The sequence below is a fragment of the Balaenoptera borealis genome (assembly GCF_965194805.1).
Source record: "Balaenoptera borealis genome assembly, chromosome: 20".
In the NCBI taxonomy this organism is placed as follows: Eukaryota; Metazoa; Chordata; class Mammalia; order Artiodactyla; family Balaenopteridae; genus Balaenoptera; species Balaenoptera borealis.
Window position 1 is genome coordinate 36,193,597 of NC_138879.1, and position 24,671 is coordinate 36,218,267.

General features: G+C 35.9%; 2 protein-coding genes across 6 annotated transcripts in view; one reads left to right on the forward strand and one right to left on the reverse strand.

Annotated features, from left to right (window-relative positions):
- Window positions 1-24,671, forward strand: part of PPM1E (protein phosphatase, Mg2+/Mn2+ dependent 1E) — a 205,316-nt gene that overhangs the window by 118,000 nt on the left and 62,645 nt on the right. The window lies entirely within an intron of this gene.
- Window positions 1-24,671, reverse strand: part of TRIM37 (tripartite motif containing 37) — a 283,770-nt gene that overhangs the window by 64,036 nt on the left and 195,063 nt on the right. Inside the window, exon 25 of one of the 4 annotated variants that reach the window (XM_082372007.1) lies at window positions 5-3,672. The exons of the other annotated variants lie outside the window; for them this stretch is intronic. Within the exon in view, the coding sequence (XP_082228133.1) occupies window positions 3,669-3,672 (4 nt within the window). The 3' untranslated portion in view covers window positions 5-3,668. Of the gene's footprint in view, window positions 1-4; window positions 3,673-24,671 lie in introns of those variants that run through there. 4 annotated transcript variants of the gene reach the window in all.

Here is a 24,671-nt window from a genome sequence, read left to right on the forward strand (position 1 = left end):
ATTTTTAAATAGAATTTGAAATTATCAGAAGACTTTTATCTGTTAGCATTGTCAGTCTCATTAGCTTCTGAAAACTATCTTCCCAAACTATAAATGAATATTTAAAATGTGTAAGATATAGCTCTTAATTGTAGAACTGTTGAATATAATTTAAAAGATGCAGGCCATTTGCCAAAGGTGGAAAACGTGGCATTATAAACTTAAAATATAACATTTCAATCAGATAAGGATTTATGACATCATGACCCAAGTTCTTTTAGGTTCATTTTAGTTTTTCGTTTTCTTTATTCTAATGAAAGAAAATGTGAATTTTTAAAGTATGTGCTTCAAAGCTATTGGTATAATTAATTACATGAAATGTAAATGTTAAAAAAAGTCTTCATAAAGTATTAAACAGTACAACTCACTTGTTCTACCTTTCTGTAAAGATTAACCTTATAGCAACATGACTGTTAAAGGATATTACCTGCTTTTTTATTATAATGAGCTACTTTGTGTGTGGGATCTTGTTTTTTGCTCATTGGAATCACTTTGGGAAAGTAATAGTTCAGTTCTGTTAACTGATTGAGGAAACTGTTAAAAATAATCTTGGGATTTTTCTAATGCATAGTTTTTACGATACTGCTTTTGCCATTATCCACAATAATACCTTGTAGAAATAACTAAATCAGTAAAATTGTGCCACATCTGCTTCTGTAAATTTCTACTCCATCTCTTAAGTGGTTGCAAATATTTTAGCTATCTTCAAAGCAAGGTCTTTTTGCCCCCTACTAGAAACTTCAAAATGCCTCATAATATCTATGCTATTTAAAGTCTTTAAAGACTGTAAGTATGCATAATAAGCTGTCAGTTATCTTTATTATAGTTAATTATTCATTACTTATTCAAGACAAGGTACTATGCTATGTGTATCTAATCAGAGTAGTCAGTGGTTCCTATAAATAAATTTTATTCAAAGAAATATTTTGTTAACTAATGAATACACACAAATGCACACACACACTGTTGCTTCTCATTATTCACAGTAGTTATGTTCTATAAAGTCACCACAAACACTGAATTAGTGAATAATGAGCCATATTTCCTAGGGGAAATATAGAGTTAGGTTCCTGTGAGCCTCTCACAACGTTTTCATCAACCAATCGATACACCTCGTTTTATGTGTGTTTCTGTTGATTCATTAACATTGAACTTACAGCCAACAGCACTATAACTCATGCCTGAATGAAGGTTATCGAATACACGTATTTTCTCCGTAAGGCACAACACAACCTTCCTGTGCTTAGGAACACTAGTTAGCACTTCAGCATTATGCTTGAGGACCATTTTAAATAGCAAAATCACCAACACAAAGCACAAAAATGAGACAGATGTGGCAGTAAATAGACTGTGAAAAGAACACTTTATTTACAGTATGAAAGCTGAAACAAGAAGGCAGAGTGGTGAGTATTGCCTTGTTTGACCTCATCTTGGAATGTGTGCTTGAGGCAACTCAAATTTTTTGTCGCTCTGTGTATGTCCATAAATGACTGAGAAAATAGTAACTTCAGGGTTACAAGTAAATTTTAGTGAGTACATAGGTGGATTTGCAAATAGAGACTCTGAATAATATGGACCTAATATATATATATATATTTTCATTCCTGCCTGAAGCACATTTTCCTTTCTTTTCTATCTCTTGACCTTCTACTCATTATTCAAGTCCCATCTTAAAGATTATCCTATCTCTGAAACCTTTCCCAGCTCTCTCAGACAGATTTAGCCTTCCCTCCAGTACTCATTGAGTGATCTCATATCGCCTTGTACATTTTTATAACATCTATTACATTTTATGTTAATATTTTTCAGGATTCTTTAGACTATGAGCTCCTGAAGAACAGGGATCCTTTCTCATTCATTTCTGTATCCTTAGTACTTAACACAGGGTCTTTCACATAGTTAAAATTAAATAAATTGTAATTGAATAACTCAATTAAATCTCTCTGCAAATGGGTCTGTCTTAATTCAAAATTGCAGACTATATTGAAGTGGAAATCGTTACACATTTTATACTAGTGAATATCTCTTGTTATCTCTGTTTTTATTGGTTCTTTTTTCATTTGGATGAAGCTGCTTTATTTGGAAAGGCATGAATAATGAACCAATCAGGTTTTTTTTTTAAATTACCTTTTAAAGTTCTTCTGTGCAAACATGGACTTACTGAGCACAGTAATGCACTAGGCTCTGTATCAAACTATCCTGATTCTAAACTGCAGAGGAGAAAGTTTATACTCAGGAAAAAATTAGGATACATGCTTATGCTAGATTTTGATTTTGAAATTTCCAAAAATACAGACTAGTATTGAAAAACTAACAAAGCAAACACCACTAAACCCATGACCCATATTTAATGTTTTGCTATATTTAAAGATTTTTTTTAAAACTAAGCCTTACAAATCTAAGTTGAAGGTCCTCTACATACCCTTCCTTAATCCTGTGCCTGCCCCTTCCCTCCCACTGAAGCACTTCCCTGAATTTTGTATTTATCTTTTCCAGCTAAGCCTTATATATGGGTAGATTTTAGGATGCTAGGGCTCCTTCAGTGGTTTTTTGTTTGTTTGATTTTTAGCAAAATATCATTCATTTAGTCTAGCACGTGGGATGAAAGTAGTCATGTCGTCAGTTTCTATGTATACGCCTTTCTAGGGAACACTTAATGAGATTGCTTTTTTCTCCCACGCCTTCAGATGTTTTGTTTGTAATCCCTTAATCTAAATTATCAATTTATCTTGCAGTATTATACTTCTTATGATGATGAACTTTTTATTAACAGCCATAATCAGTTCTGCCCATAAAGCCATCATTGTTTTGCTTCCAAAAAAAAAATCTTTTTAGACTTTCAAAATGCAACAATTTCAATCATTCTGCTATAGGGGCTGTGAGGCACAAATAATATAAAAATGAATATTGAAAAATGTATACTAAAGTATATTAGAAACATACAGATTCATATTGCCATGTTTAGTTAGATAATTTATACCAAAAATTCATATTTTTTAAAATGTAATATTATTTTATTTCTGATAAATTAAATCTGACTTTGAATTGCCCAACCTGGTAAGATGGTGATTCATATTAGTCATTATGGGAGCCCATGGAGAAGAATGAAGCTCCCTTTCTTTCCTTCCTTTCTCCTCCCCACCCAAGAATTTAAGAGCCTTTTAAAAGAAAACAAAGTGGGATGGGCTCACTTGTCTGCAGTTTATCATGATCCTAACTGCTGTTCTTATTTAAAAAGCCCATATGTTCCTTAAAGTAAGACAACATTACTGCTTTTTGGCGAAGTTTGTGCATGAGAGTCTCTGCTGATTTTGAGCTCCCCCAGGACCTAGAGTATAGCCTCCCAAGGTGCTCCATGTAGCCATTCTTCTTGGTGGTCTTGCTGTTTCCTCGAAGCACTGCTATGCAGTAGGATTCAGGTATCTGCTGTGCCTGATATTACTGAACCTTTTCCATTCTGGGGAAATTGCCTTTGGGAGGCCCTTTCCCAGTCTCCCTGACAGCCCTCAGAAGCTTTGCCTTTAAATCAAACTCCCAAAAATAAAAGTTAGAAGGCAGATTATCCATGAGTAACTTCTATTTTCCATTCAGTAAAGATCTTCCATGAAATACGGAGCCCAAAGACCTGGTTACCTATTTAGAATGGGGAAGGGAGAAATAAATGGAGAACAAAATGCAAATTAAAATCTTAATAAGTTACCCTGAAACTCTTACATGGTCATCCATAGGTGTACAGTTGCCACCCCATCTTTCTGCCTAGGGTTAATTATTAGTTGTTCAGTTTTTATTGAGCACTTATGAATAATGGAAACAGTAATAAAATGAGTAAGCTGTATATTATATTTCTCTTGCTGTAAAAATCAGTAAAGCATCCTATTACATAGGCCTTTGTTCCTCAGTTATTTAGATGGCAAATAATATCTCCCAAATAAAATATTGTATATTTTAATATACATTAAGGAATGATAAAGTACCACAGATCTATAATGAGTCCATAAAACCCAGATCTGTTACGTATCATTATGACTTTTACTTGAGTTTGAAATAATTTCAAGAAGACTCAACAGGGACTTCCCTGGCAGTCCAGTGGTTAAGACTTTGCGCTTCCACTGCAGGGGGCATGGGTTCAATCCCTGGTTGGGGAACTGGGGAACTAAGATCCAGCATGCCTCGCGGTGTGGCCAAAAAAAAAAAAAAAGACTGGAGAATTTAAGAACACTCAACAATCATTATTGAGGCCTATACAATTCTGAGAGCTGAGATAGAAAATAAATTTGAGTACAATATGTCTTTACCCTTAAGAATCTTACAGACTAGTGAAAACTATACGAGCAAATAATTCTAGTGTAATAAATGGAAAAGATGCTATGAAGGTATACAAGTAGAAAGAAAGGAGTCAAAGAAGTTTCCTGAAGCAGGTAATGCTTTAAATGAGTTTTTTAAAGCCCAATAAGGGTTGTTGACTAAGTGAAGAAGAAAAGAAAGGTGGTTCAAGCTGAGGAAATGACATCTATGAGTGTGTGTTAACATAAAAAAAACAACAACACATAGTTATGGCTGCCTCTACTGTGTAAGTAGTTCCATGTGACTGGAGCAAAGGCTGCATGAGAGGGATAGGTTGAAGGCAGAGAGCATGGACCAGATATGATATGTTCAGGTGTCTGGGGGCCTTTTGCCTACTTCTCCAGTAATCTTCCCACTGAAGACCTCCTTAGAGAAATAAAGCTGGAAGAATTTTATTAAACTGCCTTCCTTTACTATTTTGTTAAGTTTACCTTAACTCTTATGTAGCTACCTGTAAGTTCCTAATACAGTGCTATCCCATGGAGGAGCTATCTCTTAGCACCGTAATGACATACAAGTAAGAGCTACCTTGATATTTTATTATCTTGTTGCTAATTATCTATTACTTTTCACTATACATAATTTAATTCTATCAAACCACTACTGGCAACTGTGTTATTAAGTATTTGAAGTAATGGTGTTGTTACTCAGTAGAATGGAATAAAGGAGAAGAAAAAAGTGAAGAAAAGCAGTTAAAAGAATGGCTTTTATTAAACAGCAAGATCAGTTATAAACCTACACTATGAAAGTGACAACATTTATGTGAATACTTGAGGATAATTTTGAATAATCAGTCATTCTACACTAATGATTTGTTTTCTCTAGTTAACAATGAAGTACAGTTTCTTTGCAGTTTATTCTAAAGGTAGCGCCAGTAACCAGATACAGCCAAATGTCATACGTTAAAAATCAATTACAACTAGGAAGTATTTAAAAAACTTCAGCCATTGGAAAAGCTGGTATAATTGTAACTGTTAGTCTGCCAAGAAGTGTACTAATTAGCCTGTGCCCTCATTGAAAGCAAGCAGGGTTAATGTTTTTGGCTTCATTAATTAATGTTTATAAATGGTATGCCTACTTTTCTGATTATAGCTAGAGGGAAGGTAAGGGAGACCATAGCTATGATGTTGCTTTAACTAGATAAAGTGGTTAACAATTGAGATAGGGTGAGAAACTATTAAAATTCTTAGAGAACTGAATAAATTTTGATACTCATCTAAATTTTTAAGAAATGTCCTTCATTTTACATTATGTATGTCTTATCTATGTGTATTTTATTATTTTATATAAAACACCAACAGCTAGAGTTTTAATTCTCATTTTTACTATGATTTTTTTTAACTTTTTTTTTTTTTTTTTTTTTTTGGCCAAGCCTCCTGGCTTGCGGGATCTTAGTTCCCCAACCAGGGATTGAACCCACACCCTAGGCAGTGAAAGCATGGAGTCCTAACCACTGGACCACCAGGGAATTCCCTTTACTATGATTTTTAAAATGAGCATATTAATACTTTTATAATAAAAAAACAAGATATTTCCATTTTGAAAAAAAGATGACAGTTTAAACTGAGGTGAAACTTTTCAATTTGCTATATAAATCAAAACTTTAATTAAAATTATATTGTTGAAATACAATAAGATAATTTCGGGTTGAGACATTTCTCACTTGTTCAGCAAGTAAATATAAAATTTGCATTGCCAAAAATCCTAGTGCCTCTGTTTTAATTTTTATTATTATTATTTTTTAATTGAAGTATAGTTGATTTACAATGTTGTGTTAGTCTCAGGTGCATAGCAAAGTGATTCATATATATATATATGTTTTTCAGATTTTTTCCACTATAGGTTATTATAAAATATTGAATATAGTTCCCTGTGCTATACAGTAGGTCCTTGTTGTTTATCTATTTTATATATAGTAGTGTGTATCTGTTAATCCCAAACTCCTAATTTATCCCTCCCCCAACCCCACCTTCCCCTTTGGTAATCATAAGTTTGTTTTCTATGTCTGTGAGTCTGTTTCTGTTTTGTAAATAAGTTCATTTGTATCATTTTTTAAGATTCTACATATAAGTGATATCATATATTTGTTTTTCTCTATCTGATTTACTTCACTTAGTATGATAATCTCCATCCATGTTTCTGCAAATGGCATTATTTCATTCTTTTTTATGGTTGAGTAATATTCCATTGCATATGTATACCACATCATCTTTATCGATTCATCTGTCCATGGACATTTAGGTTGCTCGCATTGTCTTGGCTGTTGTAAATAGTGCTGTAATGAACATTAGGGTGCATGTATCTTTTCGAATTATGGTGTTCTCCAGATATATGCCCAGGAGTGGGATTGCTGGATCATATGGCAACTTTATTTTTAATTTTTTGAGGAACCTCCATACTGTTTTCCATAGTGGGTGCACCAATTTATTTTCCCACCAACAGTGTAGGAGGGTTCCTTTTCTCCACACCCTCTCCAGCATTTATTTGTGGACTTTTTAATGATGGCCATTTTGACAGATGTGAGGTGGTACCTCATTGTAGCTTTGATTTGCTTTTCTCTAATAATTAGTGATGTTGAACATCTTTTCATGTGCCTGTTGGCCATCTGTATGTCTTCTTTGGAGAAAAGTCTATTTAGGTCTTCTGCCCATTTTTTGATTGGATTGTTTGTTTTTTTGATATTGAGCTGTATGAGCTGTTTGTATATTTTGGAAATTAATCCCTTTTTAAAAAATGGCATTGTTTGCAGTGACTTGTTAGCCAGCAAACACCCTTTGCCACATAGTGAGGAACAAATAGTAATGATCACTTAAACTTATAGTGCTTGAGATACATCAAATATAACTTAGTTGTTTTTTGTTTGGCCACACCACGTGGCATCTGGGATCTTAGTCCCCTGACCAGGGACCGAACCTGCACCCCCTGCAGTGGAAGCGCAGACTCTTAACCACTGGACCTCCAGGGAAGTCCCTAACTTAGTTTGTTTTTATTATTATATATCCAAACTGGGAGAGGGTGACTATCAACTTTTAATCATTATAATATGAGAAAGAGATGTCATACAGGTGAGTTGAATTCAGATATAATTGGATGACTTTATTTCCCCTTTTTGTATCAGCCTACTATTATACGTTGCATGTCATTAACTAGTCTAGTATATATTTACAGATCTACCTTGAATTTGCTTCTGTAGGAATATAGTTGCTTAACTATGCTTAACATATGGATTTACCTTCCTCTAGGCACTCTCATGAGAAACAGCAGTTTAAGGAACTGCTAATGAGCAAAGATCGTCTTAGCCCCAATTCTTACCATTTTCTGCCTCTCAGCTGCCAAAGTGTTACCTGTGTCCAAAGATCTTGTAATTACCCGAAATTGCCCCGCTTCCAAAATTGTTAATTCAGACATTCCATTCATCAGCCACATCCTCCTATTCCCCAAATTCATTTGTTCAAGCACCCTACTGCAACAGTTCGTTGATTTCATTAACACCTTCATTCCATTGGTTCCCTTTTATTTATTTATTTATTTTAAAATTTATTTATTTATTTATTTATGGCTGTGTTGGGTCTTCGTTTCTGTGCGAGGGCTTTCTCTAGTTGTGGCAAGCGGGGGCTACTCTTCATCGTGGTGCGCGGGCCTCTCACTATCGCGGCCTCTCGTTGCGGAGCACAAGCTCCAGACGTTGCAGGCTCAGTAATCGTGGCTTACGGGCCCAGTTGCTCCGCGGCATGTGGGATCTTCCCAGACCAGGGCTCGAACCCGTGTCCCCTGCATTGGCAGGCAGATTCTCAACCACTGCGCCACCAGGGAAGCCCCTCCCTTTTATTTTTACTCTCAAATTTATTCAACCTAGATTTTACCGTTCTTCATTATAATCATGCTCTTGTATATACGATCAGGTCCTTTGCCCTTCTCTCTTTGTATACCATCTGCCTAGCAAAACCCTACCCCCACTTTCTCTGTGACTACTTGCAAACAACTGAGCAGTGCTCAACAAAAATCCATAACCAGGCTTGTGAGCTCACTGTAAAATCATGATAAACAACCTCAGCTGAGTAATTATTAACTCATTTTCTCTAGTAAGTTCACTCTTCCGCACTGCATATTTTCTATTTCATACTTTTTTGTCTGCTTAGACTTCCCGATGCCCTCTCCCTCCTTACCGCAGCTTGTCTCATAATTCATAGAGAAAATAGGAACAATTGAATGAAAATTTCCTCTCCTCACAGACAGGAGTTCTCCAGGCTCATCTGCATCTATCTTCTCCTGTCCTGTCAAAGATTGACCTCTCCACATGTGAACTAAGTTACATCTTTTTCTGCTTGCTTAGAGAGAGGTCTAATTCCATATGCTATTGTCTCTTCTGCATCTTTAGCTTCTTGTTTTTTTTTTTTTTTTTTTTTTTACTGGATCTTTATTATCAGTATTCAAAGATATCACTTTAGTCTCTCCCATCTTAAAAAAAAAAGCCCTCTTCTAATTACTATTATCACATTTTTTTCCTCCTTTATAGCCAAACTTCTCAAAAGATTCGTCTCCATATCCTCACTTCTCACTGTTTTAAATTTTTTGAAAACAATTTTTAAAGTTTTATTTTGACTAACAGGGCTTCCCTGGTGGCGCAGTGGTTGAGAATCTGCCTGCCAATGCAGGGGACACGGGTTCGAGCCCTGGTCTGGGAAGATCCCACATGCCGCGGAGCAACTAGACCCGTGAGCCACAACTACTGAGCCTGCGCGTCTGGAGCTTGTGCTCCACAAGAGAGGCCGCGATAGTGAGAGGCCCGCGCACCGCGATGAAGAGTGGCCCCCGCTTGCCGCAACTAAAGAAAGCCCTTGCACAGAAACGAAGACCCAACACAGCCAAAAATAAATAAATAAATAAATAAATCATAAAAAGAAAGGAATTCCTTTGGGAAAAAATCCTTTATTTTGACTAACAGAGTTTTTAACTTTAATATAATCAAATGTGTCAAACCTTTAAGGTTAGAGTTTTGTGTGTCCTTTTTAAGAAAACTTTGTCTACACCAAGGTCCTGAAGATTGATTTTCTAATTTTAAACTACTATTGTTTTCTGGAATAATTTTAACTTAGTTATGGTATATTATTTAATTTGCTAATATTTTCTTTTGTACTTTTACAAAAATAGACTATTTCCTTTTCTTTTACTGTCTTCTAATTTTGTTAGATTTTTGGTATCTAAGTTGTCCCTTTATAAAGAGAATTGGGATTTATTTCCTCTTTTTCTATTCTCTAGAATAGTTTGTGTAAGATTGGTGTTGTTTTTTCCTAAATGTTAGATTTAATTGTTGAAGCCACCTGGACTGGAATTTTTCATGGGAAAGTTTTAAATTATGAATTCAAATTCTTTAATAGATGAAGGTCTATTCAGAATTTCTGTTCTATTTCTTCTTACAGAGTTTTGATAGGTTGTATTTTTCTAAGAGTTTATTTACTTTATCTAAATTTTAAAACTTATTAGCACCGGTTTTTCTTAAAATCCTTTTGGTTATTTGTTAACCTGTATGATTTATAACTCTATACCATTTTTCATTCCTGTTATCAGTAATTTATGCTTTCTTTCTTTTTGCCACACCAGGGTTGATAAATTTTATTAGTCTTTTTTTAAACTAGACTTTTCATTAGCTTAGTTGATCTTTGTTGTTGTATGTTTATTTTTTTCATTCATTAATTTCTTCTCATTATTTTCTTCCTTCTTCCTTTTTTGTTCAATATTCTGTTCTTTATCTTATTTCCTGAGATAAATGCTTAGAACATTGATTTTTTATGCTTTTTTTTCTTTCTAATATATCCATTTTATAAATTTCTTCTAAGTGTGGCTTTAACTGTGTCCCACAAATTTTGACATATGGTGTTTTCATTATCATTAGTTCAAAATATTCTCTGTTTTCCACTGTGATTACATTTTGACCCATGGATCATATGGAAGCAAATTATATAATTTTCAAACAAATGGTGACTTTCTAGTTATCTCTTAAATATTGATTTTTAGCTTAAGTTCACCGTGGTCTGAGAACATATTCTGTGTGATTTCTAACACAGGTTGTTGGAGCCTAAGTGAGGTGAGGAGAGTATCCATGTAGAGGAGCAATGTGATGTCAGGTTTTGAGGGTATCTGCATTGGCGGGGGGAAATCTATGTAGAGAGGTGATCCAAGTGGAGTAAGGAGAGCATCTATGTGGGAGGGTGTCCTAGAATAGGGAGAGAAACATGTTTGCGTGAGGTCATGGAAGCAGTAGCTCTGTCCCATTGTGGAATGTCAAAGCCCAAACAGCATGAGGAAGGTGTCCACGTCAGAGGCCTCTTGGCACAGGTTGTCAGAACTTGAATCAGGTGAAGTGGGTATCCACATAAAAGGGCATCCTGGCATTGATTGTTGGAGCCCAAGTGAGGTAAGGAGGGTGTCCATAAGCAGGGGAGAGGGCCGTTGGTGGATGGTATGGTGGGGGATATAAGAGCCTAAAAAGAGTGAAGAGGGATTCCATGCAGGAAGGTAATAGTGTCATCACACTATGAGTGTTAGAGACTAACCTAGGGTTAGGAGAGTATTTGCAGAGAGTGGAGGCACCTTTGACCAGTGAGGGGCATTGGTGTCCAAGCAGGATGAGGAGACCAAGCACTGGAGCAAGGTGGGGGTGGGATAACGGTAATGGGGAATTGACTACGTACAAGAGGATTGTTCATATCAAGGATATATTAAAGATAATAGGAGGTAAATATATTAAGGATAATAGGAACCAAGTTTCTTACTGTCGGAATAGAGAGTTAGACATATGGAAAGGAAGAAACCTAGAATGGGCTTTGTAGTGTTAAGTTGGAATTAGAGATTATCAGTGTGAACACATGGTTTTCTGTATCTGTGGACATATATATAGAAATAGAGATGAAATGTGTATATGTGTGTGTTCGTGTGCACACAGATATACATACACATATATATTTTTTCATACATATATTCTCTAGCTCTGTCTACTGAGAAGGCCTGGAGGTAATTATATCCAATATCAGTGAGCACAACTAGTGCCCAAATATGAGTTTCTGAATACTATTACCCACTAAAAGGAACCAGAGTTATCTGTAAGAGTTGCTGATTCCAAGCTGGGGAAAGGATATAAAAGTCGATCCTAGAATATGTTGTGCCTGAAAATAAGAAGATGCTCAAAGAATGATGGAAAGATGTCAAAAAGACAGAAATAACCATTTTGAAAAAAAAGATGAAGCAGTTTCTTATGAAAGTAATCATATATATACCTAACCAATACTCCGTCTTTATATCTTCAAATATTGCCTCTTCCTCATTGTTTCCTCTCTCCCTTTGGAAGTGTGATTAAATGTTAGACCTGCTCTTTCTATCTTCCATGTCTCTTAACTCTCTTACTTTTTTTAAATTGAAATATAGTTGATGTACAATATTATGTTACTTTCAGGCCTACCACATAGTGATTTGACGTTTGCATGCATTTTGAAAGGATCACAACAATAAATCTAGTACCCATCTGTCCCCATACAAAGTTATCACAATATTATTGACCATATTCCTTATACTGCATATTACATCCCCATGGCTTATTTATTTTATAACTACGGGTGTGTCCTTTTTTTTTTTTTTTTTTGATTTTTACTTATTTATTTATTTGGCTGCGTCAGGTCTTAGTTGCGGCATGTGGGATCTTCATTGCGGCATGCAGGATCTTTCGTTGAGGCATGCGGGCTTTTCATTGCATCATGCGGGCTTCTCTCTAGTTGTGGCGCATGGGCTGCAGAGCGCACAGGCTCAGTAGTTGTGGTGCCCGGGCCCTAGAGCACGCAGGCTTAGTTGCCCCACGGCATGTGGGATCTTAGTTCCCTGACCAAACCTGCATCCCCTGCATTGGAAGGCAGATTCTTAACCGCTGGACCACCAGGGAAGTCCCCAGGTTTGTACTTCTTAACCCCATTCATCTAATTCCCCCCCGCCAACCTGCCACCCCTCTGGCAACTACCCATTTCTTCTCTGTATCTACGAGTCTGTTTTCATTTTGCTTTGTTTATTTTGTTTTTTAGATTCCATATATAAGTGAGATCATATGGTATTTGTCTTTCTGTGTCTAACTTACTTCACCTAGCATAATACCCTCTAGATCCATCCATGTTGTCACAAATGGCAAGATTTCATTTTTTATGGCTGAGTAATATTCCATCTTCTTTATGCCTTCATCTATCATCAGTGGACACTTAGGTTGCTTCCATGTCTTGGTTATTGTAAATAATGCTGCAGTGAACACTGATGTGCATATATATATTTTTGAATTAGTTTTTGTTTTCTTTAGGTAAATACTCAGAAGTGAAATTGCTGGATCTTGTGGTAGTTCTATTTTTAATTTTTTGAGGAACCACCATACTGTTTTCCATAGTGGCTGTAACCATTTTACAACTTCAAACAGTGCAAGAAGATTCCCTTTTCTCCACATCCTCACTAACCCTTGTTATTTGTGGGCTTTCTGATGATAGCTATTCTGACTGATGTGAGGTGGTATCTCTTTGTGGTTTTGATTTGCATTTCCTTGATGATTAGTGATGTTGAGCATCTCTCCATGTGCCTTTTGGCCAACAGTATGTCATCTTTGGAAACAGGTCTTCTGCCCCTTGTCTAATCAGGTTGTTTGCTTTTTTGATGTTGAGTTGTATGAGTTCTTTGTATTTTGGGTATTAACCCCTTATTGAATATATCATTTGCAAATATCTTCCCTCATTCAGTAGGCTGCCTTTTCATTTTGTTGATAGTGTCCTTCACTGTGCAAAAACTTTTTAGTTTGATGTCATCTCATTTATTTATTTTTGCTTTTGCTTCCCTTGCCTGATGAGACAGATTCAAAAAAAATATTGTTGAGACCAATGTCAAAGAGTGTACTGCCTATGTTTTCTTCTGGGAGTTTTTTGGTTTCAGGTCTTACATTTATGTCTTTAATCCATATTTGAGTTTGTTTTTGTATATGATATGAGAAAGTTGTCTGCTTTGATTCTTTTGCATTTAGCTGTCCAGTTTTCCCAACACCATTTATTGAAGAGGCTGTGTTTTCCCCATTGTATATTCTTACCTTTTCTGTAATACATTAACTAACCATATAAGTGTGGGTTTATTTCTGGGCTCTCTGTTCTGTCCCATTGATCTATGTGTCTGTTTTTATGCCAGTACCATACTGTTTTGTAGTATAGTTTGAAATCAAGAAGCATGATGCCTCCAGTTTTTCCTGCTTTCTCAAGACTGCTTTGGCTATTCAGGGTCTTTTGCGTTTCCATACAAATATTAGGATTCTTTGTTCTAACTCTGTGAAAAATGCCCTTGGTATTTGGCAGGGATTGCATTGACTCTGTAGATTACCTTGGGTAGTATGGTGATTTTAACAATATTAATTCTTCCAGTCCATGAGCACAGCGTGTCTTTCCATTTGTTAGTGTTGTCTTCAGTTTCTTTCATCAATGTCTTATTAGTTTTCAGACTACAGGTCTTTTACCTCCTTGGTCAGATTTATTCTTAGGTATTTTATTCTTTTTGATGCAATTGTAAATGGGACTGTTTTCTTAATTTCTCTTTCTGATACTTTGTTATTAGTGTATAGAAATGCAACAGATTTCTGTATATTAATATTGTATCCTGCAACTTTACTGAATTCATTTATTTTAATAGTATTTTGGTGGTGGCTTTAGGATTTTCTATATATAGTATCAAGCTGTCTGCAAACAGTGACAGTTTTACTTCTTTTGTTCCAATTTGGATTCCTTTTATTTCTTGTCTGATTGCTGTGGCTAGGAGCTCTCTTACATTTTTCATCTCTTGCTTCTCTGTGTTGCATTATGGAGAATTTTTTTTCATATTTATATTCCAATTTACTAGTATTCATTTTAATTGGATTTATTCCCCTCTTAGTCTGAGCCATTGAGTTTATATATATATATATATATTTTTTTTTTTTTTTTAATTTATTTTATTTATTTATTTTTGGCTGCATTGGTTCTTTGTTGCTGTATGCGGTCTTTTCTCCAGTTGCGGCGAGCGGGGGCTACTCTTTGTTGTGGTGCGCGGGCTTCTCACTGCGGTGGCTTCTCTTGTTGTGCAGCACGGGCTCTAGGCGCACAGGCTCAGTAGTTGTGGCTCGCGGGCTCTAGAGCACAGGCTCGGTAGTTGTGGCACACGGGCTTGGTTGCTCCGTGGCATGTGGGATCTTCCCGGACCAGGGTTTGAACCCGTGTCCCCTGCATTGGCAGGCGGATTCTTAACCACTGCATCACCAGGGAAGCCCTGAGTTTATATTCTTAATTTCTAGATGTTTGGTTTGATTTCTTTTGGATCTGCTTGGTTTTTTTACTTAGATTTTTCAGGTCTTTTTTTTTTTTAATTATTTTTTTGATGGATGTTAATTAAATTTACTGTGGTAATCATTTCACAACATATACATTTATTAAATCATTAAGTTGTACACCTTAAACTAATACAATGTTATATCTTAATTATTTGTCAATAAAATTGGAAAAAAAAAATCAAACAGGCCAAGTGCTTCCCTCTCCCCTGGTCAGGTATGACCACACCCATCAGAGTCCTTTCTTAGTGCACACCTGGTACGTACATTTATCACTACATTTTCTAAATTATTTTTCTATACTTAAGTCATCATCATCACTTAGCACATTGACTGTGATGTGGTCAGTATTGAAATCAAGGTTTACTCCCTTTCTTTTTTTTTTTTTTTCCACACACACTGTATTTTATTTTTACAAGAGATCAATAGACTGACACCAAGCATTGTAAATGGATGACCACAACAAAAGCAACAATGATTGCAATTACCAAACATGAAACAAACTCATGCTATGTCATAATATTGACATTCAGTCCAGTAATCCTCCACTGTAACAGCTCCTTTACTTTGCAGTGAAAATTGATTTGTATATTCTTTTTTTACTTAGATTTTTCAGGTCTTTTATTTTTAAAAACATACTAAACAGAACGATTTTTTGGCCTGACACGGTAGTTCACATATCTGATTTTGAAGTTCTGTTATCTTTTGTTTCTACTGACTGTTGCTCATGGTGACTTCTTTCCTTGTGTGCTTTGTACTTTTGACTATGAGCTATAATTTTCCTTGAAACTTTATGTGGAAAATGATTTGAGGCCTAGAATGAGGCTTGGATTCATTCAGACAGGATTTTGAGTTTTCTTCTGTTGGGTGCCCTAAGGGTATTACCAGATAACTTTCAAGTAAATTATTAACATAAATTTTCTTGGACTTTACAGATAGTATGATATGGGTTGCAATCCTTTGTGTGAGCCACATTGAGGTTTTGAATTCACACGATTTTTTTTTCCATCTCCACTCAATGCTGTGATTTAAAACAGGTTTTCTTCTAGCATTTGAAGTTGGGAGGGTGGCATTTCCAGTTTACCTTTACTCTGAGATGGGTGGTTTGGGAAGTCCCTGCTTTATGAGGGTATCATTTATTAGATTCCCTGTTTGGGAATACTCTGGGCTTTGTCTCTTGACCTCCAAATCAATCTAAGCTCTGAAAATCAAAGCTTAGGTCACCAGTTAGCAAATGTCCTCAAGACAAAAGCTAGCTTCAGTGTTCATCTTACGTCTCTGGGGGGTCCCTGCCTTCACTTGGTTTTTTGGTGAGTATTGCATGATTTTTGCTAACTCATGGATATGTTAAAGAAGATTTTTAAATAGCATTTTAAATTATTTTCAGTGAAAGAGTTAGTCTAAATACGTAGTCTCATGCCAGAAGTTGAAGTTTACATAAACTATTTTTAAAAATTATTTTTAATATTGCACATGATACAAATTCAAAAGATACAAGTGGGGGGACTTCCCTGGCAGTTCATTGGTTAAGACTTCGCCTTCCAATGCAGGGAGCACAGGTTCAATCCCTGGTCAGGGAACTAAGATCCCACATGCCTTGTGGCCAAAAAACCAAAACATAAAACGGAAGCAATACTGTAACAAATTCAATAAAAAAAAAAACTTAAAAAACAAACAAACAAAAAGATACAAGTGGGTATACAGTATAAAGTATGTCTTTCTCTCACCTCTGTCATTCAGCCTCTAATTCAGTTCCCATAGGAAGCCATTGTTATAGTTTTCTATAACTGAATTAAATATACTTACTCTATAATTCAGTGTCAGTTGGTTATTTTACACTAAAATAATCCAAATTAGTTTGTTATTTTCAAATTTCCTTTTTCCGGATCATCAATGTTTCCTCTAGTTTTCTAAGCTGTAGCTTTTTTTGTATAAAAGTGATCTTTTATACATGAAATGACCAAGAATGTTTTGGAATGAATTTCAATTTGTGAACCTAACTCTGAGAATTTTTATTTTTCATCATGAGAACTGCTAATGCATGAAAAGCATAAGGATGAAGATAATAGATTTATTTCTCAGGAAAAATATGTGGGTTCCTCTATCTCCAGTTTTTCATTTTAAATTTTGTAATAGAGTTCTCTTCATGGATATTCATTTAAATTAATAATCAAAAAACAATTTATGCTGCCCCAAAACTTTTTTGTTATTCCTTTCTTCCTTCAGGTAACAAATATTAGTTATTTTACTACTCTGTGCCAGATATTGTCCTTTGTACTAGGAATATAGCAGTGAACAGATTAAGTCCTGGCCTTCATGAAGAGCACTACTTTGGGGGAACAGACAGTGAACAAAAACAAACATATATAATATATAAGGTAGGATGAGTTTATGGAGAAAAATAAAGGAAAGTAAGGGTCCTAGAAAGCACGAAGGATTGGGAAAGAGACTGCGGCGTAATATAGGGTTAAGGTAGATTTGTGTCTCATGGAGTAAGGTTATACTTCTTTCAGATAGAGGAGAAGTGCCTGGTATATTTGAGAAACAGGTGCCAGTGTGTTGTAAAGGAGTGAGTAGTGGGGAGAGTTAGGGCTAAGAGTTGGTAGTGAGGAACAGACACAGATTATTCAGGGCATTGTAGACCATTGTGAGAACTTTGGCTTTACTTTGAATGTAATGGGAAGCCATTGGGTTTTGAGTGAGACATAATTTGACCTAAAACATTTTTCTTCCCAACTTTTTATTATGAAATTTTCCAAACATTCAAAACAGTTGAAAGAATAGTAAAATGAGTATCCATTTGCCCACCCTCTGGTTTCAGCAGCTCTTAACCTTTTGTCTTAATTGTTTTGTCTGTCTGTCTGTCTGTCTAGCTATCTATCTATTTTTGCTGAGCCATTTGAAAATTACAGTACTTCATACTTAAAAAATAAGCATATTCACTTACATAACCACAGTGCCACCATTTCATCTATTGACTCAGATATCCATTAATCATTCTTGCCTGAATTCATCATTTCACTGGAGTTTGACTTTGGTTTGGAGTTTGATCTATTTGGTTACAGTGTGGGAAATAGACTGTAAGTTTGTGTGGAGGCAGATTCCAGCTATTCAGCTATCACAGAAGATGGACTAGGGTGGTAGCTGTGGTGATGGTGAGAAGTGGTCACAATCTGGATATATTTTGAAGAAAAAGTCACCTGGATCTGCTGATGTAGGACTGAGAAAGAGGAGTCAAAGGTGACTTGAAGGCTTTTATCAATAAATGGAATTGCCATTTGCTGGAATTGGGAAGATGGTGGGAGGATCGGGTTTGGGAACTGGGAGTCAGGAATCTGGCTTTAGTCATATTAAGTTCAGAACATCTATCAGACTTCCAAGTTGAGTTATTGAGTAAGCAAGAGGAAATGGAGGCCTGGGGTTCAGATGAGAAGTTTGGGCTAGAAATAAATATTAGGGGATCATAAGGAAATAGTGGTATTGAAAGCCACGAGATGACGTAAGATCATCTAGGGAATAAATATAGACAATAGTAGAGGTTCAAGGACTGACCCCTGGGGTACCTCAAAGTTTAGAAGTCAGAAACAGAGGATGAACCAGAAAACAAGACTGAGGAGGACATCACTATTTATTTAGAGAAACCAAGAGAGAGAGAGGTGGCCTAGAAATTATATCAAGAAGGAGGGGAGAGATTATGTCAAATGCTACCAATGGGTCAAATAAAATAAGATTTGAGAAATTATCACTGGATTGGTCATTGGTGACCTTGTCAAAAACAATTTTAGTGAACAGTTGGTTCAAGAGAAAATGGGAAGAAAGGAATTAAAGACAGTAAGTAGAGACAGTTCTTTCATGGAATTTAGTTGTGTAGGAGAACAGTTAAGTGAGGGAATAACAGCCTTTAAAAAAATATATTGGAGCTATCATAACATGTTTATATGCTGATAGGATAACCTATTGAGAGAGGGAAAAATTATGATAGAGTAGGGGCAGTTCCTGGAGTGCTGTCTCTCTTACCAAGAGTGAAGGAAATATAAAATAGGACAAATTATGGTTGGCAATAAGCATGTGGAAATTCTCCATAAGACAAAAGACTTACTGGTAGAGCCAGAAATCCCCTTTACTGTGGGAGTTGTGTTATATATATAGCCAAGATAAACTCCCTTGTGAGTTCAATGATAGTAGAATTTTAAAAAGCAAGGTAAATGACATTTAAAATTCTTTATTCTCTCGTTGAGTACTGTGAGTATGTACTAAAAATTCCATTGGCATAATATTTTAAATCAGGCATTCCTCTTTAGAGACTATATTGAGATAAAAGAATAATATGGAAATTGTGAATTGCAGAATTATTATAGTGTGAAAATAGCATTGGGTAAGAACTTACCATTCTTCAGAAAGTGAGAGGCCTATATAGCTAGGTACTTTTATATCTTCACATTCTGTAGACCTTTTATTTCCTTTTCTTGCCTTGTTGCATTAACAAAGACTTCCAATAAGATGTTGAAAAGAAATGGTGGGGGGAGGGACATCCTTGCTTGTACATGATCTAAATGAGAAAGCTTCGAGTATCTCACCATTAAGTATGATGTTAGAGGTGTAGGTTTTTCCTAGATATTCTTTATCAAGTTGAAGGAAGTTCCCCTATATTCCTGGTTTACAAGAGTTTTTATCATGAATGGGTGTTGGATTTTGTTAAATGCTTTTTCTGCATCTCTTGATGTGATCATGTGATTTTTCTTTTTTAGTTTGTAGATGTGATAGATTACATTAATTGATTTTCAAATGTTGAATGAGCCTTACACACCTGAGATAAATCCCAGTTGGTCTTTGTGTGTAATTTTTTTTATACTTTAAAAAATTTGACTTGTTAATATTTTACTGAGGAGCTAAGTTCTTAATCTATAGTATAAATTCCTTTCTTCTAGAAGAAAAATCTCCTTATAAAGCTACTTTTGTGTTCTTCCATTAAAAAAACTATTTTGATTGATTTTGAGAGACAACTTATTGAAGTGACTAAGAGCAAAATGCCTTATTTTGAATCATCTGACTCTTGGCAAGTTACTTATATTTTCTGTGCTTCAGTTTCCTCAGCTATCATAGTATCTATCTCATAGAATTGTTTTGAAGATTAAATGAGTTATTAAATGGGAAGCACTAAAAATAGTGCCTAGAACATTGTAAATGCTGAATAAATATTAGTTGGCAATTTTTTTTTTTTTTTTTTTTACCTTGAGGAAAAGAACAAGCTGAACTTAAGAAACAAAGCAAAACATACTTTAATGTTTTGTTACCCACCTGTTACAGGAAACTGTCCTAGCCATCTTTTGGATTTCTATTGCATCTAACATGTAAGTCTGTCTTAATTTTGTATAAAGATTATATAACTAAGGTATCCTCCCCAGAAGTCTCTAATATTCTCAAGAGAAGAGACCATGTGCTATTCATTCATTCAGCCAGTCAACAAATATTTCAGTTCTATTTACCAGGCACTATGGATAAGCAGTGAATAAAAAAGATAATGTTTTCACTGAGTTTGCATTCTAAAGCAGGAAGCCACCATATCTTGGCTATTGTAAACAGTGCTGCAATGAACATTGGGGTGCATGTATCCTTTTGGACCACGTTTTTCTCCAGATATATGCCCAGGAGTGGGATTGCAGTGTCATATGGTACCTCTATTTTCAGTTTTTTAAGGAACCTCCATACTGTTCTCCACAGTGGCTGTACCAATTTACATTCCCACCAACAGTGCAAAAGGGTTCCCTTTTTTCCATACCCTCTCCAGCATTTACTGTTTGTGGATTTTTTGCTGATAGCCATTCTGACTGGTATGAGGTGATATCTCCTTGTAGTTTTGATTTGCATTTCTCTAATAATTAGCGATGTTGAACATCTTTTCATGTGCCTCTTGGCTATCTGTATGTCTTCTTTGGAGAAATGTCTGTCTAGCTCTTCTGCCCATTTTTTGATTGGGTTATTTGTTTTGATGATATTAAGCCTCCTGAGCTGTTGGATAAAGATGTGGTACATATATACAAGGGAATATTACTCAGCCATTAAAAAGAATGACATAATGCTATTTGCAGCAACATGGATGGACCTAGAGATTGTCATACTGAGTGAAGTAAGTCAGACAAAGAGAAATATTGTATGATATCCCTTTTATGCAGAATCTAAAAAGAAATGATACAAATGAACTTATTTACAAAACAGAAACAGACTCACAGACTTAGAGAAGGAACTTATGGTTACCAGTGGGGAAGGAAGGGGAGAAGGGGTAGTTAGGGAGTATGGAATCGACATGTACACACTGCTATATTTTAAATGGATAACCAACAAGGACCTACTGTGTAGCACAATGTTATGTGGGAGCCTGGATGGGAGGGGAGTCTGGGGGAGAATGGATACATGTGTATGTATCGCTGAGTCATTTTGTTGTGCACCTGAAACTATCACAACATTGTTAATTGGCTATACTCCAATATAAAATAAAAAGTTAAAAAAATTTTTTTTAATGAAATAAACATTTGAAAAGTGGGAAAAAAAAATAAAGTAGGAAGCCAGACAGTAAACCAAAACAATATGATTACATCTTTTGCTGAAAGCTATGATGGAGTGTCCAGAAGTAGAGGTTAGGTTGATGGAGTGGCAGAGCACAAAACAGATCTTCAGTAACATTTCTTGAACTAGTAATAAACTAAGTGTAGTGGATGAGAAAGGATGAGTTAATAGTTGATAGCGAGTAAAATCTCACACAATTACCACCATAGAAACCCTCTAAATGAAATAATGTTATCATTAGGCGTTTACTATAAGCCAGGCATACAGTACTAAGTGCTGTAGCTCTATAATAATAAGTACTATATGTTAATTATGCCGTTTAAGTCTCACAACTGCCCTGAAAAGTAAGTAGTGGGACCATTTTACAGAAGAATAAAAAGCTCAGGAGTTTAAGTGACTTGTTCAAGGTCACATAGGTAGTAAGTATCAGAACACAGATTTTAATCCTGATTCAAAGCCAGTGCTTTTAGTCAAGATGTACGAGCTGGTAAATTCTTCTAAATAAGCAGCTAATTTGGGAGAAGGGTAGTGGTATGCTTGTGCTTTTGGGTTTGGGGCACAGTTAAGTCTGTTGAAGGTTAATCCTATAAATCAGGTTCAAAATGTAAAAATACGAGCCAGTAGGAAAAAAATTACTACCCTTGCTAGAAATAATTTCTACTTCCTCTGATCTCCTGTAGATTATGACTACACCATCCTACCACTTGCTCCTTGTAAGAACTTAACCTCTTTCAACTCAAATTTCTTCATTTGGCAAGTAGAGATGATAATACCTGCCAAGCCTCTACAAGTGAAGTACTGTATAAGAAAGACTTGTAAAATGGAATGAAGTTTTAATTATTTTAATGGACTGTAATCTACTTTTTTTAAAAATTTATTTTCTTTATTTTTGGCTGCGTTGGGTCTTCCTTGCTGCGGTCGGGCTTACTCTAGTTGTGGCGAGTGGGGGCTACCCTTCGTTGTGGTGCATGGGCTTCTCATTGCGGTGGCTTCTCTTGTTGCCGAGTGCGGGCTCTAGGCGCGCGGGCTTCAGTAATTGTGGCTCATGGGCTCAGTAGTTGTGGCGCACGGGCTTAGTTGCCTCCATGGCATGTGGGATCTTCCCGGACCAGGGATCGAACCCGTGTTGCCTGCATTGGCAGGTGGATTCTTAACCACTGGGTTATATATTTTTCTATGCTCCACAGCACAAAAAAGGGATCATTCTATGATGTTTTGCAGGCGCTTAGTAAATATTAGTTGAATAAATGGTTAATCAAGCTTTTCACTCATTTTAATAACTTGGAATATGTGGGCTGGCACAGATTTGTTAGTAATTCCAGTTATCTTGATACCTTTGAGTTCACCTGAGCTGTACTGTATCTTGGACCTTAATTGTAATAAAGACAATTGTAATTGGACCTTAACTGTAAACCTTAATTGTTTCTGAGAACCCATTTTAGTTCATTTTTAGCATTTTGCCTGATGCGTAAACAGTTTGGCAGAGAGTGGGAATGTGATATAGTGGAAGCAGTTGGCTTGCTGATGCAAGAACACTTTGAGTTTGTGATGCTTAGCTGTAGGTGCAGATGAGATACCATGCCACATGCTGTACAATATGCGTTAGAAACAGGTAGATTTTAATATGACCGTCTGAACTAAAACTAGCTTTTAGGCTTTTGTCATCCAAGTTAAAATCTGACATTAAAGATTTAATTTTAATAAATTAAAGAAATTTAAGAATATAATATAATTTGGCACCATTATTGTCTGAATAACATACTCCTATCAAATCTGAGAAATTAGTTTTAGATATGAGCCCTTCATATTTTAAAATATCACTGTTCCAAAGTTACTTATTTCAGGGTATCCTCTGCATAATGTACATATTCAGAAAAACAGCTTTAATTTCCTGCTTTGACTCTGATCATATTAATTTAAATGTCTCTCTACATTTCTTCCCTCAATTTTCATTGTAACACAAGAATAGTGGATAACCTTTAACCACTTCCTGTGTACTAAAGAATAGTGTGGGCCTTAGGACCAGATGAAGTAAGCAACAATCTATGCATGCTTTCAAGGGGTGGTTTGAAGGCTGTTCTATTTTTAAATACTTCTACTGGTTAATAATGATATCTAAAATTACAGCACAAGAGGTTTGTTCCTTTGATTTAAGGTTTTGTTCTTGTTAAGATGCAGATACCCATGAAGGATTTTTAAAACCTGTTTTTAGGTACTGTTCTAGGTAATGGAAACAAAAGCAGTGAACAAAACTGACTGTGCCCCTGTGGACAGACAATATATTCACAAATAAGTAATAAGAAGAATGGTAAGGAGCTGTTTTTTTTCTTACAAAGTGGGTAAGAAAAATCCCCTTTAATAATGTTACATTTGGGCTTCCCTGGTGGCACAGTGGTTGGGAATCTGCCTGCCAATGCAGGGCACACGGGTTCGAGCCCTGGTCTGGGAAGATCCCACATGCCGCGGAGCAACTAAGCCCGTGCACCACAACTACTGAGCCTGCGTGTCTGGAGCCTGTGCTCCGCAACAAAAGAGGCCGCGATAGTGAGAGGCCCACGCACCGCGATGAAGAGTGGCCCCCGCTTGCCGCAACTAGAGAAAGCCCTCGCACAGAAACGAAGACCCAACACAGCCAAAAATAAATAAATTAATTAAAAAAAGGAAACATCCATGAGTCTTTAAAAAAAAATAATAATAATGTTACATTTGATGGTGACTTGAAGGAAGTCAGGGTATGAGCCATTTGAATATCTGAAAGATCATTCCAAGCAGAGGAAATGATGCAAGGAACAAAGGGCCTGAAGTGACTGCATGATGGGTATGTTTGAGAAATAACAAGGAGGCCAGTATGACTAGAGTGGACTGAAGAAAGAGTAGAATTGTAGGACATGGTCAGCAAGGTAATGAGTGAGTTTATAAGTATGTAACCTTGAGCAGATTTTTTTTTAAATAAACTTTTTTGTTTTGAATAATTTTAGATTTTCTAAGAAGCTGTTAAGATAATATAACCATCTACCTCTTACTCAGTTTCCCCTAATGTTTACATCTTACATAACCATTATACCTTTGACAAAACTAAGAAACCAGCGTTGGTACATTGCTGTTAAATAAAATCCAGATTTAATTTGGACGTCATAGTTTTTCTGCTAATGTCCCTTTTCTGTTCCAGGACCCAATCCAGGCTACCATATTACATTTAATCATCATGTCTCCTTAGTCTCTTCTGGTCTATGACAGTTGCTCAGTCTTTCCTTGTTTCCTATGACCTTGACAGTCTTAAGGAACTCTGGCCAGGTGTTTTATAGCATGTTCTTCAACTGGATTTATCTGATAATGTTTTCTAAATGACTAGACTGGTGTTACA